We start from the raw sequence: 15,669 nt of genomic DNA, 5'->3' as shown, positions 1-15,669 counted from the left end.
TTATGTTGCTCGGAATTATGTGTTTGCTCGGAATTATGTTGCTCGGAATTATGTGTTTGTGAGTCTGTTGTGTATGTGTGTTTTGGTGAGTCTGTTGTGTGTATGTTTCTTTCTGCAATTTGGCTACTTTGCTACTGTGTCGGCGATCAATTTTTCCTTTTTTTTTTCTTTTCTTTTCTTTGTTTTTTTTTTTTGGGAAAATTCCGAAAAAATTCCGAAAAATTTCCTAAAATTTCCGAAAAAATTCCTAAAATTTCCGAAAAAATTCCGAAAATTCCAAAAATGAAGATTTCCGAAAAATTCCGATTTTCCGAAAATTCCAAAAAAATCGGAATCGGAATCAATATTTGAATTCCGAAAAAATCAGAATCGGAATTGGAAGGCGTTTTGGACTTCCGAAAAAAATCGGAAATTTTCCGAAACACCAAAATCCGATACGATCCGTCCGATTTCCACTCCTAATTATGATTATAAAATATATAAATAAATAAAAAAAACCTTTTCGGAAAAATATTGAAAAATTGCTTTAAATTAGGGTAAATTACAATCACACCCTAAGGTAAAGCTAAATTATGAAAAAAATCATAATATTTGGGTAATTAAAACAATCCATCGACTACGTATTGTATTTGTTCACCCTTACGGAGTCAAATTTACTTACTAATGAGGGGGGATTTTTGAAAATTGAAAATTGATGTCAATTAAAAATTGAAAGCTTTCCCGTTGCGACTACCACCTTAATTTAGTTTTAGTTTATGAATGTAACTTTGAGAATAATTGTGATTTTAATAATGGTGACCCTTCCCAATTTCTAGGTAATCTTGTTAATTAAAGCATGCCAAAAGATAGGAGTTGGGTTTTATTAGATGATCGTCGGTTAGAAGTATATCAAAATGGTTGTGTGGAATTTATGGATTTTGCCTTCGCTAAATGTGACGTTGATAATAAAATAAGATGCCCATGTAGAGACTGTAAGTGTCGTAAATGGGGGGATCGTGAATTCGTTCATAAACATTTACTTTGGAGAGGTTGGGATAAACTGTATGGGCAACGCCGATGGACTCTGCATGGAGAGTCCGAAGAAGAATACATTGGCGAGGAAATGAACAATACTAATCATACAGAAATTCCCGAAGTTGCAATTTTAAATGAACCTGTTGATGTACGTGATAACATGGAAGACTTACTGCATGCGTGTCTTCATCACGATCATCATCACGATCAAGAAGATCTGCACGAAGAACCCAACCCCGAAACTGATGATTTTCGTAAACTCACTGAAGAGTGGTGCATCCCCGTTTATGATGGATGCCGGGTATATACTAAACTTTCTTTTATCATGGAGTTCTACAAAATTAAGTCTCGTGGCAAGATGAGTGATAATACATTTACTGAAACCCTTCAGTTAATGAGAAAACTTGATTTTTTAAATATACCCGACTCTTTTTATGGAGTTAAGAAGCTCATCGGTAAATTGGGGTGTGGTTACGTCAAGATTGATGCGTGTGAGAATGACTGCATGCTGTTTTGGAAGGATGACTTCAACTTAAATGCATGCAAAGTGTGTAATGCTTCAAGATGGAAGAATCCAGTAGAAAACCAACCGAGTTCTTCAACCTCTCAGCGCAAAAGGGTACCAAAAAAAGTTTTGCGACACTTTCCATTGATTCCGAGGCTCAAGCGGCTATTTATATGTCAAAAATCAGCAATCAACATGAGATGGCACGCTGAGTCTCGATGTAACGATGGCGTTCTCAGGCACCCTGCTGATTCTGATGTTTGGAAAGAGTTTGACAAGAAACACGAGTCATTCTCTTTGGACCCTCGAAATGTAAGGCTTGGCTTGGCTACTGACGGTTTTAATCCCTTTGGATCATTGAGCAGCAAACATAGCACATGGCCTGTAATTATAATGGTTTACAACTTACCACCAAATATGTGCATGCAACGCTCTAATATGATGATGTCATTGCTTATTTCTGGTCCTATAGGCCCGAAAAATGGCATTGATGTTTATCTACAGCCGTTGATCGACGAGCTTAATGAGTTTTGGGGTTCTGGGATAACAACTTTTGATGCGTACACCAAGCAATATTTTAATATGCGAGCCGCACTTTTGTGGACTATCAATGACTTCCCTGGACTTGGTAACTTGTCGGGCTGGAGAACAAGTGGCTATCTTGCTTGCCCAAGTTGTGCCGAAAATACCGTGTCTGAACCTTTGTACAAGTCTAACAAACAGTGCTATATGGGTCATAGTCGTTTTTCTGAAGACGGGGCTCCACCTCCGCCTTCAGGAGATGAGGTGTTATAAAAAACGGAGGGTATAAATGTTACATTTGGCGTAGGCCAAACAATGCATCGAGCTTCCCAATGGAGAAAACGGAGTATATTCTTTGAATTGCCGTACTGGGAAGATAATCTCATTCGGCACAATCTTGATGTCATGCATATTGAGAAAAATGTCGGTGAATTATTGCTTAGGTGGTTATTAAATATTCTTGGCAAAAATGACGGGTTTGACAATGCTAAGGTGGACATTGGAAAAATTAAAAAGCCACCGTCAGGCAAGCCCGGTCCTCGATTTCCCAATCTCGTTCCAAAATTAGGAAAGTATCACAAGTTGTCTTCCCAATCCAAGAAGGCCGTGTGTGATGTTATAGCAAATGTTAAGGTTCCTAACGGCTATGCATCTAATATAGCCCGTTGTTTTGGTGAAGACAAAATAGGGGGATTAAAAAGCCATGACTACCACGTACTAATGCAACAGTTGCTTCCATTAGCAATCTGTAACGTGGACTTACCAAAAAAGTTGGCTAGTATCATAATCCAGTTGTGCAGTTTTTTCGAGAATTGTGTTCCAAAACTAACTCAATTGAAGATTTTCGAAAACTGCACTCCGACATTGTGAAAATTTTGTGTGATCTTGAGAAATTGTTTCCTCCGGCATTCTTTGTTGTTATGATGCATTTGCCGGTTCATCTAGCTCATGAAGCAATGGTTGCTGGACCGGTGAATTATAGATGGATGTATCCGATAGAGAGGTACTTAATTAGCCTAATCTTAGGGGAGGTAAGTGTAATTTATCCTTTTCAACGACCAATCAATCTTATTAATAAAAGAAAAAGTAAAAAGAAAGTTGCTCTGGTGAAACCCTAGGGCAACTTTTACCGCTCGTTAGAAGATTATTGTTGTAATTATCTTATTTAATATATTTTATTTTTAAATCCAATTTTTAAAATTACTATAGTGGCCTCATTGATTTAATTTTTTTTAATTATCCTTCCTATTTTTTCTGCAATTGTTTGGCAAATCTATCGCTCCGTATTTTTTTTCCAAACAAATAAAAATAAATTAAAACAAAAATTGTTGTTGAAATTAGGAGTAATAAACGTGCTGGTTTTTATTTATTAAAAAAAAAAATATGTGCGCACATTATTAATAGAAGATATCTTATTAATAAAAGAAAATGTTGCTCCGGTGAAACTCTAGGGTAATTTTTCCCCGCTTATTTGAAAATTATTGTTGTAATTATCTTATTTAATATATGGGATTATTTTGAAGATCCCCTCATTTCGAAATTATATAGGACTAACTACCATGAGGATTACACACTAGTGCAAACCCCCTCCATTTCGATAATAATTTGACATACCCCCTTCGGCCACCCTGAAGTACTTAAATTGCTCATTTAAAATTATTTTTAAACTCTAGCCACTCACAGTCGTCTCTCTCTTTCTCTCTCAAATCTCAGATTCAAATCCCGCTCCATGGAACTCCAACCGACGAAATTGCTTCCCGGAGTCATAAATCTCTCTTCGGTGGTCGGAATTCGAGGTTTAACTACTGTTGGATTCCTCTCGTCAAGCTCTTTCTTTTGGTGGGGATTTCATTCTGTTTGGAGCACTTGATCTGTTTCTGCAATTGTTTTGCAATCCGTTTGTATGACGATGGTGGGTCTTGCCAGAGGTGTAATTAGTGTTCCGACAGTCGGAATTTGACGGGCTGTCGGATTCCTCTCATCGAGATCTATATTTTGATGGTAATTTCGTTCATTTTTTTTACTGTCTGATTTATTTCTATATTTTTTTCATTTGTGAGCGCGGAACCTTGGGTAGTTGCGACGGCTAGGGTTTTGGTAGGAGGCGTTTGGGGTGATGAGTCATTGGCGGGTTGGTCTAAAATTCGTAGCATTTCGCAGCTATGACACCCCTCTCTCTCTCTCTCTCTCTCTCTCTCTCTCTCTCTCTCTCTCTCTCTCTCTCTCTCTCTCTCTCTCTCTCTCTCTCTCTCTCTCTCTCTCTCTCGATCTCTTAGTGTTTGTTGATTTGAGTGTTTTCATGTTTCTTCAATTTTTATTGATTTGCACTAAAATAATTTTTTTGCTATGATTTTGCGACTACAGCTTAATGAAAGCCATTATCCTCTTCTTGAAGGTGTGAAAAAATTTGGCTGAAGTTACATCTGCTTCAAGTTACAGTGTTCAACAGACTGTATACATTACTGTACATTACTATGCATTACTATACATTACTAGTAACATGTAGTTACATATGCATATATTTGTGTATTTTCGATTTGTATATTATTAGTTTTGAGATGATTAATAATATAAATATTGAAATTTGTAAACTTTAGTTGTTGGAGTTTATAAATTTCTTTTGTATAAGACAGTATTCGTGTGCGTAAATAATTGATCGATTAAAAATATGGGGTAAAAAAACAGGAACTACGAATGACTACATTTTCTACAGTTACATGTAGTTACATATGCATATATTTGTGTATTTTTTGATTTGTATTTTATTGGTTTTGAAGTGATTTATAATATAAATATTGCAATTTGTAATTTTTTATTGTTGGAGTTTATGAATTTCTTTTGTATAAGCCAGTATTCGTGCGTGTGCATAATTAATCGACTAAAAATATGGGGTAAAAAAAAAAGAACATAACTACGAATGACTATAGTTTACTACAATTACAGGTAGTTATTTTCAGTACGGTAAACATATTGATTTAAAAAAAGTTTAAAAACAAAAAAAAAAGTAAATAGAAAAATCAATAAAAAAAATTAATAGGAAAATATATAAATTAAACAAACAAGTTTATATATATATAAAAAAAAGAAATAATAATAATAAATAAATCATCGAAAATGATAAATGCAGAACCAGAAATATTGAATGCAGTTTGGCCTAAAATTGCACATAAGGATAGTATAGTACTTTCGCCTTTTCAGGGGATATGTTAAAGAAAGAATCCGACTTGGGTTTATTCCTTGTTTAATAGCCACTTAGGGAGTATATAAAATAAGCCCTTAATATATATTTTTTTAAATTCAATTTTCAAAATTATTGTATTGTCCTAATTGATTTAATTTTTAAATTATCATTCCCATTTTTTCTGCAATTGTTTGGCAAATCTATCGCTTCGTATCTTTTTTCCAAACAAATAAAAATAATTGAAACAAAAATTATTGTTGAAATTAGGAGTAAGAAATGTGTTGGTGTTTATTTATTAAAAAAAAATATGTATATTTTCCTATTAAAATTGTTATTTACTTAATATTATTTCTATGGGATTATTTTATAATTTAGAAATATATTTAGTTCTTATCTTATTAATAAAAATAAGGTTCCTCATGGTAAATCGTAGGAAAAAAATTCCACTCATTTGATAGTTATAATTTTCATTTATTTAATTAATTATTTATTTAATATAATCAAGTTTAATAAAGCCATTATGTATCTTAATAATAACATTAAGGTTAGGAAATGCTTCCCGTTAATTTGCTGTTATAATTGCTTTAATTAATTTTTTTTATTTCATTTAATATAATAAAGTTTAGAGTATTTCCAATGCCATATAGGATATTTAGAGATGTTTGTTAAAAAGTCATTTACAATGTAAATCTTAAGAAAAATCTCCAAATGATGTGGCAATGAGGTGACACTTGTGATTTTAGAGACTCTTAAGATGACACTCTAAAATTATAGTGTCATCCTGAGGATCTATAAAGTGCCAACTCATAATTTAATACAATTTTTTTTTTCTTTTTTACTTTGTATAAAAAAAATTAAGATAATTAAATTATCTTCAAACCGTATATGTATTTCACCATTACCTCTATTTTTTTTCCAACTTCTTTTATACTATTTTATTGGAATTATATATTTCTCTAAAAAATCGACTTTCAGGTAAAAACACTAATTAATTACTTATTTTTTTTTTAACAAAAATTTTCTCAAACTTTAATCAATTGAAATAATGTGATTCCTCTGACCTAAAATAAACGAACCGTACAACGTACGCGTGATATAAATAATTTTCTAGTTTGTATACAATATATGTTCGTGGTTAAACGAAAAGGAAAAATGTGAATTTAAAATTTGATCATTAAAATATTTAACAAATGAATGTTCGCAAAAAAATCCTATATATTTTTTTTTCTCTCTCATCAAATAAATTTGGATAAACCCAACTAATACTAAAACATCAATAAACTTTTTTCTCTTTCTAGCGGAATAATTTTTTTTAATAACAAATTAATAATTTTAATTTTAAAACCCAATAATAAATTACACATAAGAAAATATTTTGAGTCCTGAGTGTTATATTAGAAGACTTTGCAGTGGAGAATCTCAATCTTGCCAAATAGGATAGAGAAAATTTTAAAATACATTTGGTAATAATAACATCTAGGATATTTAGTGTTTTTCTTGAGTTTAACATTGGAGATGCTCTTAATAAATACATTAATTAAGTATCCATAATTTTTGGTCACAAATCTACATATTTTTCCCCTTAAAATTGTCATTTTACTTAATATTATTTTATGGAAATATTATTTAATAATTTAGAAGAATATTTGGTTCACATGTATCCTTGGCTCCTTCAATCCTACACCCGGTGATAAACATCGGGTGGGTCTTCTGCTGCCACGTGTCATTTTTTTTTTATTTTTCTAAAACTCCTTACAGGTTAACCCTAGTGGAGGAATATATTATAAAATACAAAAAATGACACGTGGCAGCAGAATACCACCCGATGTTTATCACCGACTGTAGGGTCGAAGAAGTCTATATCCTTTAAAGTCGCTTAAATTTTTAAAAATTTGGCTTATACATATCACTATCCTGGTAGATCAACAAATTCTCAATTTAAATCATCCAAATTTTTTGAAAATTTTGGATGATTTAGCTGTCCTTAATATCAACCAAAAATCATGGTAACAAATTTATATTTTATATCTATTTTATATATTAAAAAAATTTGCGTCTTTTAGGGTTTAAAATATCAGGGGTGAAAAGTAGAAAATATAAAAAATCCCTAATAGGGGGAAAGTGAGATAATAAACTACCTAACTAAGGAAAAAACAAAATTACTGAAATTATGAAATGGCCCAGCTAGAGCAGCTAGTCAAACTGGTGAAATAACAAATTGACCCCAAGTCACGGTCTCTGGTTTGATTATGCTAAATATGAAGAATTAGCGTGTATGAAAACAAAACACTTTCATCGCATAAAACAAATAATATTTGAAATAAAGTTGTAAATCTGACGATAATATTTGGCAGTTTTTTTTATACAATTAAAATTTTATTAAATTGCAAAATGAAATCCTAAGCATAATTTTTAATAAAAACCTCCTAATGGGGTGAAAAGGCAAAACTATAAGAACATCGTGATGGGGTGAAAGTGAGATAATAAACTACCTAACTAATGAAAAACAAATTTACGTGAATTATAAAATGGCCTAGCTAGAGATGCTAGTCACACTGCTGAAATGACAAATTGACCCCAAGTTAGGGTGAAAGTGCGATTACGGTAAATATGAAGAATTAGCGTATATGAAAACAAAACACTTTGATGGCTTAAAAAACAAAAATTGCAATATAGTTCAAAATCTGACGATAATATTTGGTATTTTTTGTTTTTAATAAAATTAAAATTTTATTAACTTGCAAAAAGAAATACTAAGCAGACTATTACAAAATAAAAAACCCCTAATGGAAACTATAAAAACCCCGTAATTAAGGAAAAATAAAATAATGAAATGGCTCAGCTAGAGCTGCTAGTCAAACTGGTGTGATTATAAATTGACCCCAAGTTAGGGTGAAAGTGTGGTTACGCTAATTATAAAGAATTAGCGTGTATGAAAACAAAACACTTTGATCGCATAAAACAAATAATATTTGATATATAGTTCAAAATCAGAAGATAATAATTAAGTTCAAAATCTAAATTCAAAGGTCGAAGCAAAATGTGGCAAATCTACAAATTGAAAATCAGAATTATTTTTTTTAACAATCCGTCCATACCATATATGTGGATCATATCCTTGCATTGTATACAACAACGCAAGGCTTCTTTCGTGCCGATGTCGTCGTATATGACACATACGTTGCTATCAATGGATCTATAAAAGTACATAGCAAACAAACATAATTAATTTAGATGTTATTTTGTTTTCCCATAAATTGTAATCCGGAAACAATGTTAAAAAAATGTAAAATATACACATTATTCGCCAAAACGAAGAAGGCGATTCCATGCAATTTTCGATATCAGAACTATTCATGTCTCCTTGTAATACCACATCTGGCATTCCTCCATAATTTCGGCACATAATTTTTTCCGCTAACGACATGATTCGAATATCAGGTAAAGAATAAATTAAAACCCAAAATATTAACAAAATCATCAAATCTAAAGGAAATTTGTAAAGTTTAAATAGAAAACCATAGAAAAATCAAAATATTTTTTTAGGGTATAGACAATAGTATATAAAAAATGCGAAAATAAATAAATAAATGAGAAAACGGCATTAGAGTATAGACCCTTGTTGGTTTTCTTGTGCTTTTTAGTATTTGGATGGAGAATACAAATGAGTAAGAACGGATTTGGAACGAGGTATTTATACTTATTTTTTATGTAATAAAAGGTAAATAATATATATCTTTAAGGAAATATACTTTTAATATACTAAATTGATACAATTATTGAGAAAATCAGGATAAGATTGGAGCTAATTGAGAAAATTATTGATTATTTGCCACAATTCCAAAATCATTGATCACATCCATTATTGATTTTCCATCTTGATATGTCATTTCAATCCAATATTTTATTAATATATTTTCCATAATATTGAATAGGTGTTTTTTGTATGTTAATGCACGGGGATGAATTAGTAGACTAAAATATTGTTAATCCGGTTCATATTAAAATAATTTTCTATAATTATTGTCTTTCCTTTTCATATTAAAAACGGAAAATATTGATTAACTATAAGAAATATATTATTACTAAAATCATGTGATATTTACAAACTTTCCATAATTAAAATAATGTGATTATTTGATTACCATAAACTCGTTACTACGGTCAATTTTTTTCATATTGAATGCAATGAAAAAAGATAAAAATATTTGGGATCAAAATTGAAGATGCCAAAACTTCAATTGTATATTCTCCGTTTATATATTATATAGATTTCATGAAAATATCGAAAAACAGGTAAAATACTTTTTAAAAAAAATCATTGTGAAATCCATTGATATAAACAGTAACAAAGGAAAGAAGTCACTAAGGAAATAAATCTGGTTTAAAATACGGTATATTAGTCTATTTATTGGGACCATGTAAAATATACATGAATACCATAAAATCGTGAAATATTTAGAAAATTAAAATAAATTAAAAAAAAATAAAGAATGGATTTCCAATTTTATATAAATATATAAAAATAATTCAGAGTCGTTAAACACTTGAACAAACATTTGAATGAAATTAATAAAAAATAGAAATAAAAATGAATAGTGAATCGAATTTTATAATGAAAATAATGGGAAACAATAATAAAATGCTACAAAATTATTGAAATAAAATTATATGAAAATAAATAGCATTAACAATTAGAGTTGTTTAAAATATGAAAATAAAACCAAAACTAAAGAACATAATATACAAAAAGAATAATTCAAACTCATTAAAAAATGTATGAAGATTTGAATGGATATATTAAACAAAAATGAAATAAAACAGAATGGTAATTTAAAATTTCTTTGAAAGCAATATACATAAATAAATAAAAATGATAAAGCATCATTGAAATAAAATTGTATAATAAATGCAGGTATTCAAATTTGTAAGAAAAAAATAAAAGATATGATTGGCCAAATCAATGGAAATTCGAAATTTCCTTATTACATATCAATATAAAATTTATTTTATAATTAACATAAATGAAAAATGAAATATGGATGAAAATATAAAAAATATGGATGAAAAATAAATTCAAATTAAAGAAAGAAGTCCAAAAATGAAAGAAGTGAAAAATATTGTATCCAAATTGAAGAATGTAAAAACTTTGATTGTGTATTCTCCCTTTATATATTATATAGATTTTACTAATGTACTTATTTTTTGGCCTATAGTATTTGGTTAGACAAATAGGGGGTATTAGTGATAATTCCCTCTAGTGCTTTTCTAATAAGGAGGGATTCATCCCCATTTTTAATATTAGTAATAGGTCTAGCTTTTTTTATATTCTCAATTTGCCCCTCTTCGCTATTCAATACCAACTACCCCACTACTCATTATTTGATGCATTTTTATATTTATTTAAATATTATTTTTTAATTTTCATTTTTCATTTATTAAATTATTTATAAATAATAATATTTTTTATAAAAATAAATATAAAAAATTTAATCTTTTTTTCCATTTTTTTTCGTTTTTTTCTTTCATAAATCACCTAAAAATTTCTGAAATCAAATAAACTAGTAATTCACCCGTGCGATGCACGGGAGTAATTTTTTTTTAAAAAAAAATTTGGATAAAATAAAACGAACGAAAACTTTGAACAGTTGATATACATGTAAATTATACCCAAAAAAAATGTTTTATTGAATCAAAATATAAATTTGTTTGTGATTTACCTTCATATTCGATGAAAATCTTTTGTGCACACAACATTGCTCGTAATTTTAGTTATATCACCCGATTCTGAGTTGAAAAATATCTTTATCTCAAATCTACTTTTAACTCTGGACATTGCGGCGTACAATTGCCTATGCAACCCTAATATTAACACTAATATTGCACTAACAACAACTACTACTGCTACTAATACTAAAACCAACATTGATAATACTAATATCAATACTAATATTAATACTAAAATCAACACTAATAATACTAATATTAATACTAATCCTAATATTAATACAATGATTAATACAAATAGTCTAATACTAATATTAATACCAAAACTAATATTAATAATAATACGCCAATTCGAATACGGATATTTAATGTTAAAACTAATACATCAATATTACTACGAACACCGATACTAATACTAATACTAATAATAATACTAATACTAATACTAATATGAATTCCAATCCTAATAATAATAATAATAATAATAATAATAATAATAATAATAATAATAATAATAATAATAATAATAATAATAATAATAATAATAATAATAATAATAATAATAATAATAATAATAATAATAATAATAATAATAATAACAATAATAATAAGAATAATAAGAATAATAATAATAACAAAAAGAATAAGAATAATAAGAATAAGAATAAGAATAATAAGAATAAGAATAAGAATAAGAATAAGAATAATAATAATAATAATAATAATAATAATAATAATAATAATAATAATAATAATAATAATAATAATAATAATAATAATAATAATAATAATAATAATAATAATAATAATAATAATAATAATAATAATAATAATAATAATAATAATAATAATAATAATAATAATAATAATAATAATAATAATAATAATAATAATAATAATAATAATAATAATAATAATAATAATAATAATAATAATAATAATAATAATAATAATAATAATAATAATAATAATAATAATAATAATAATAATAATAATAATAATAATAATAATAATAATAATAATAATAATAATAATAATAATAATAATAATAATAATAATAATAATAATAATAATAATAATAATAATAATAATAATAATAATAATAATAATAATAATAATAATAATAATAATAATAATAATAATAATAATAATAATAATAATAATAATAATAATAATAATAATAATAATAATAATAATAATAATAATAATAATAATAATAATAATAATAATAATAATAATAATAATAATAATAATAATAATAATAATAATAATAATAATAATAATAATAATAATAAGAATAATAAGAAGAAGAAGAAGAAGAAGAAGAACAACAACAACAACAACAACAACAACAACAACAACAACAACAACAACAATGATAATAATATATTACCATAGTTATTGATATTGATATCGATACTGATACTGATATTACTACTGATATTAATACTGATACTAATACTAATACACATACTGATACACATACACATATTGATACTGATATCGATACCGATACTGATACTAATACTCATACTAATACTAATACCAATATTAATATTCATACCAATAGCCATACCAATACTCATACCAATACTCATATAGATATTGATACATATATTGATACTGATACTGATACTGATACCGATACTAATATTGTGACTGATGTTGTTATTGATAATGATAATACTGATAGTGATACTGATACTAATACTGATATTCATAGTAATACTGATACTAATACTTATACTAATACTAATATCACACTAATACTAATACTAATACTTATGCTAATATTAATACTAATATTAATATTGATACTAATATTAATACTACTATTAATACTGATATTGATACTGATTACTGATACTGATACTGATACTGATACTGATACTGATACTGATACTAATACTGATACTAATACTAATACTAATACTAATACTAATACTAATACTAATACTAATACTAATACTAATACGAATACTAATACTAATACTAATATTAATACTAATACTAATACTAATATAATGATAAATTTTAATACTAATACTAATACACTGTTTTAGTACTTCACCCGGGCGTTGCACGGAGTATTCATCGTAAAAATAAATATTTTATTTAAAAAAAGTCCTCGAAATAGTAAGATCAATGATTTGCAATACAAATTAGTAGAAAAGTTAAAGAAAATAAAAAAAATATATTATGTACAGTACTAGTAGTACCAGTACCAATATGAATACAAATACCAATACCATTACCGTTACCATTACCATCACCAATATCAATACCATTACTATGACCATTACCATTGCAGTTACCGTCACCAATACCAATACCAATACCAATACCATTACCATTACCATTACTAATACTAAAACTAATACTAATATGATAATAATACTATTACTATTAGTGTTAGTAATTCTAATGTTATTGCTAATCCTAATCGTGGTATTAACTCTAATTTTAATTCTAATACTAATCTCAATCATTGTTCTAATCCAAATTTTAATCCTAATGGTAACGATAATCTTACTCTTAATACTAATTCTAATCATAATCTTAATCATAATAATAATACGAATCATAATTCCAATCCCTATAGAAATGCAAATATGCTAATGCTAACGGTAATCTTAATACCAATCTTTATATGCTAATGTTAATGGTAATGCAAATTCTAATTTTAATTATAATTCTAATCTTAATGCCGATATTAATACCAATTCTAATTATAATGCTAATCCAAATACTAATATTCATACTAATATCAATTCTAATATGCTAATACTAATTCTAATCTTAATCATAATACTAAGTAACGCTAATACTAATACTAATATACTAACACTATTACTAATATTAATTCGGTAATGTTAATATTAATATACAAATGCTAATACTAATACTAATACTAAGATACTAATACTAATATATTAATATACTAATACTAATATACTAATACTGATACTAATATACTAATACTAATACTAATACTAATACTAATATACTAATACCAATACTAATATACCAATACCAATACGTGCCAATACCAATATCAATATCAATACCAATACCAATACCAATACCAATACCAATACCAATACCAATACCAATACCAATACCAATATCAATACCAATACCAATATCAATACAATTATCAACACCAATATATACCAATACCAATACCAATATCAATATCAAAACAATTACCAATTCCAATAACATTACCAATACTAATACCAATATCAATAAAAATACTAATATCAATACCAATACCAATACCAATACCATTATCAATACCATTATCATTACCATTACTTTGACCATTAATTTGACCATTACCATTACCATTACAATTATCGTTATCATTACTGTTACCATTGTCATTACCATCACCAATACTAATATCATTACCATTACCATTACCATTATCATTACCATTACCATTACCAATACTAACATCAATAATGTTGGGTTTCGGGCACGTGTACGCAGCGGAAAACAAAAATTTAATGTGATTTAAACGACTTTAAAGCACACAAGCACATGCCCGACAAATTAAAATCAATTAATTGCGTACCTTTGCGCTTCCAGCGAAAATAAAAACAACATACATGCTAAATAATTTAACCGAATTTAAATCAATTAACATGCTCGCGTTTAAACCAATAATCATGCTTGCAACGATTAACACGATTACACATAATCACATAAAATCACATGATAGCAAACATGAATTCATAGTTTAAACCTAAACGAACCGAAACTAGGGTTTCGTGTATTTACCTCTTGAAGCGTGAGGTAGGAGCGTTTAGCAAGTCGAGATTGCTACGGAAACCAATCCGTACAATCGGGGCAGCAGCGGTGCAGGAGCACCAGCGGCGAATCAGCCACGGCGGCGCGTGAGGTACACGCGCGGTCTTCCGGGGCGGCGCGTGGGGCAGCGTGCGGCTTCGGCTCGTGCGCTGCTCTTCGATTCCTCGATCTTCGATCTTCCTCCTCTCGGATTTCACCTCGTATACTTCGATCTACTAAACACGTGGCACTAGACACGTAATAGTTAGAATTAACGGAAGAAAAAGAAAGAAGAAAAGAGTACCGAAAGGGATCGGCCAATAGATGGCCGATTCCGGCGACGGAGGAGCGGCGACGGCGCGGTGGTGGCCGCGGGGAGAGTGGCCGAGAGAGAGAAGTGGACGGCCGCTAGGGTTAGGGTTTGTTGTGTGTGTGTGTGCAAGGCCTATAAATCAAGTATTTATAGTCCCTTGCATAAAACCCTAGCGGGCTTAAGTTGGACCGGGCCCAACAGCTTAAGCTCGTTAGTTCCTTTACTTGCTCGTCTCTCTCAATTCAATGATCGGAAAATTGTAACAATTACATATTCGGATTCATTATAATGTCCTCGTCATTACGAGTGCCATCTTTCATTTTCCAACTTTCCAAAAGTGGAAACCCTAGTTCAGTGGACTTTCTAAATTTGGAAACTTCCCGATTTAGAAAGTTCACTAACACGTTCGCCTATTCTTTTCCTTTTCTTATTCTCATTCGTGATTCCAAACCACGAATGTTGGATTCAATCGTATTGACTTCCAATTATGCAAAGATAAACTATTTTATCTCTGACCGTTTATTCAAAGATCTCATGTGCACGAGCAGTGTGACCCTCGATGGTTCAGGTGTAAGCTAGCCGTGGGCCCACAACCCTTTGTGGTCAAAACTC

The 15,669-nt window shown here is 28.7% G+C and overlaps 1 protein-coding gene across 1 annotated transcript; it reads left to right on the top strand.

The window, feature by feature from the left end:
* The first annotated feature begins 910 nt into the window (after positions 1-910).
* Positions 911-2,314, top strand: LOC105971471 (uncharacterized). Its single transcript, XM_012996325.2, has one exon. The coding sequence runs from the start codon at positions 911-913 to the stop codon at positions 2,312-2,314; it is 1,404 nt and encodes a 467-aa protein (XP_012851779.2).
* Positions 2,315-15,669: the final 13,355 nt, after the last annotated feature.

Source organism: Erythranthe guttata, chromosome 10 (assembly GCF_056151865.1).
Source record: "Erythranthe guttata isolate IM_541 chromosome 10, IM_541, whole genome shotgun sequence".
Taxonomy (NCBI): Eukaryota; Viridiplantae; Streptophyta; class Magnoliopsida; order Lamiales; family Phrymaceae; genus Erythranthe; species Erythranthe guttata.
This window is presented reverse-complemented; position numbering and strand designations above follow the sequence as displayed.

Bases quoted from the DNA above. Each gene is read 5' to 3' on its own strand.
- LOC105971471 (XM_012996325.2), top strand. From the start codon at position 911: ATGGATTTTGCCTTCGCTAAATGTGACGTTGATAATAAAATAAGATGC.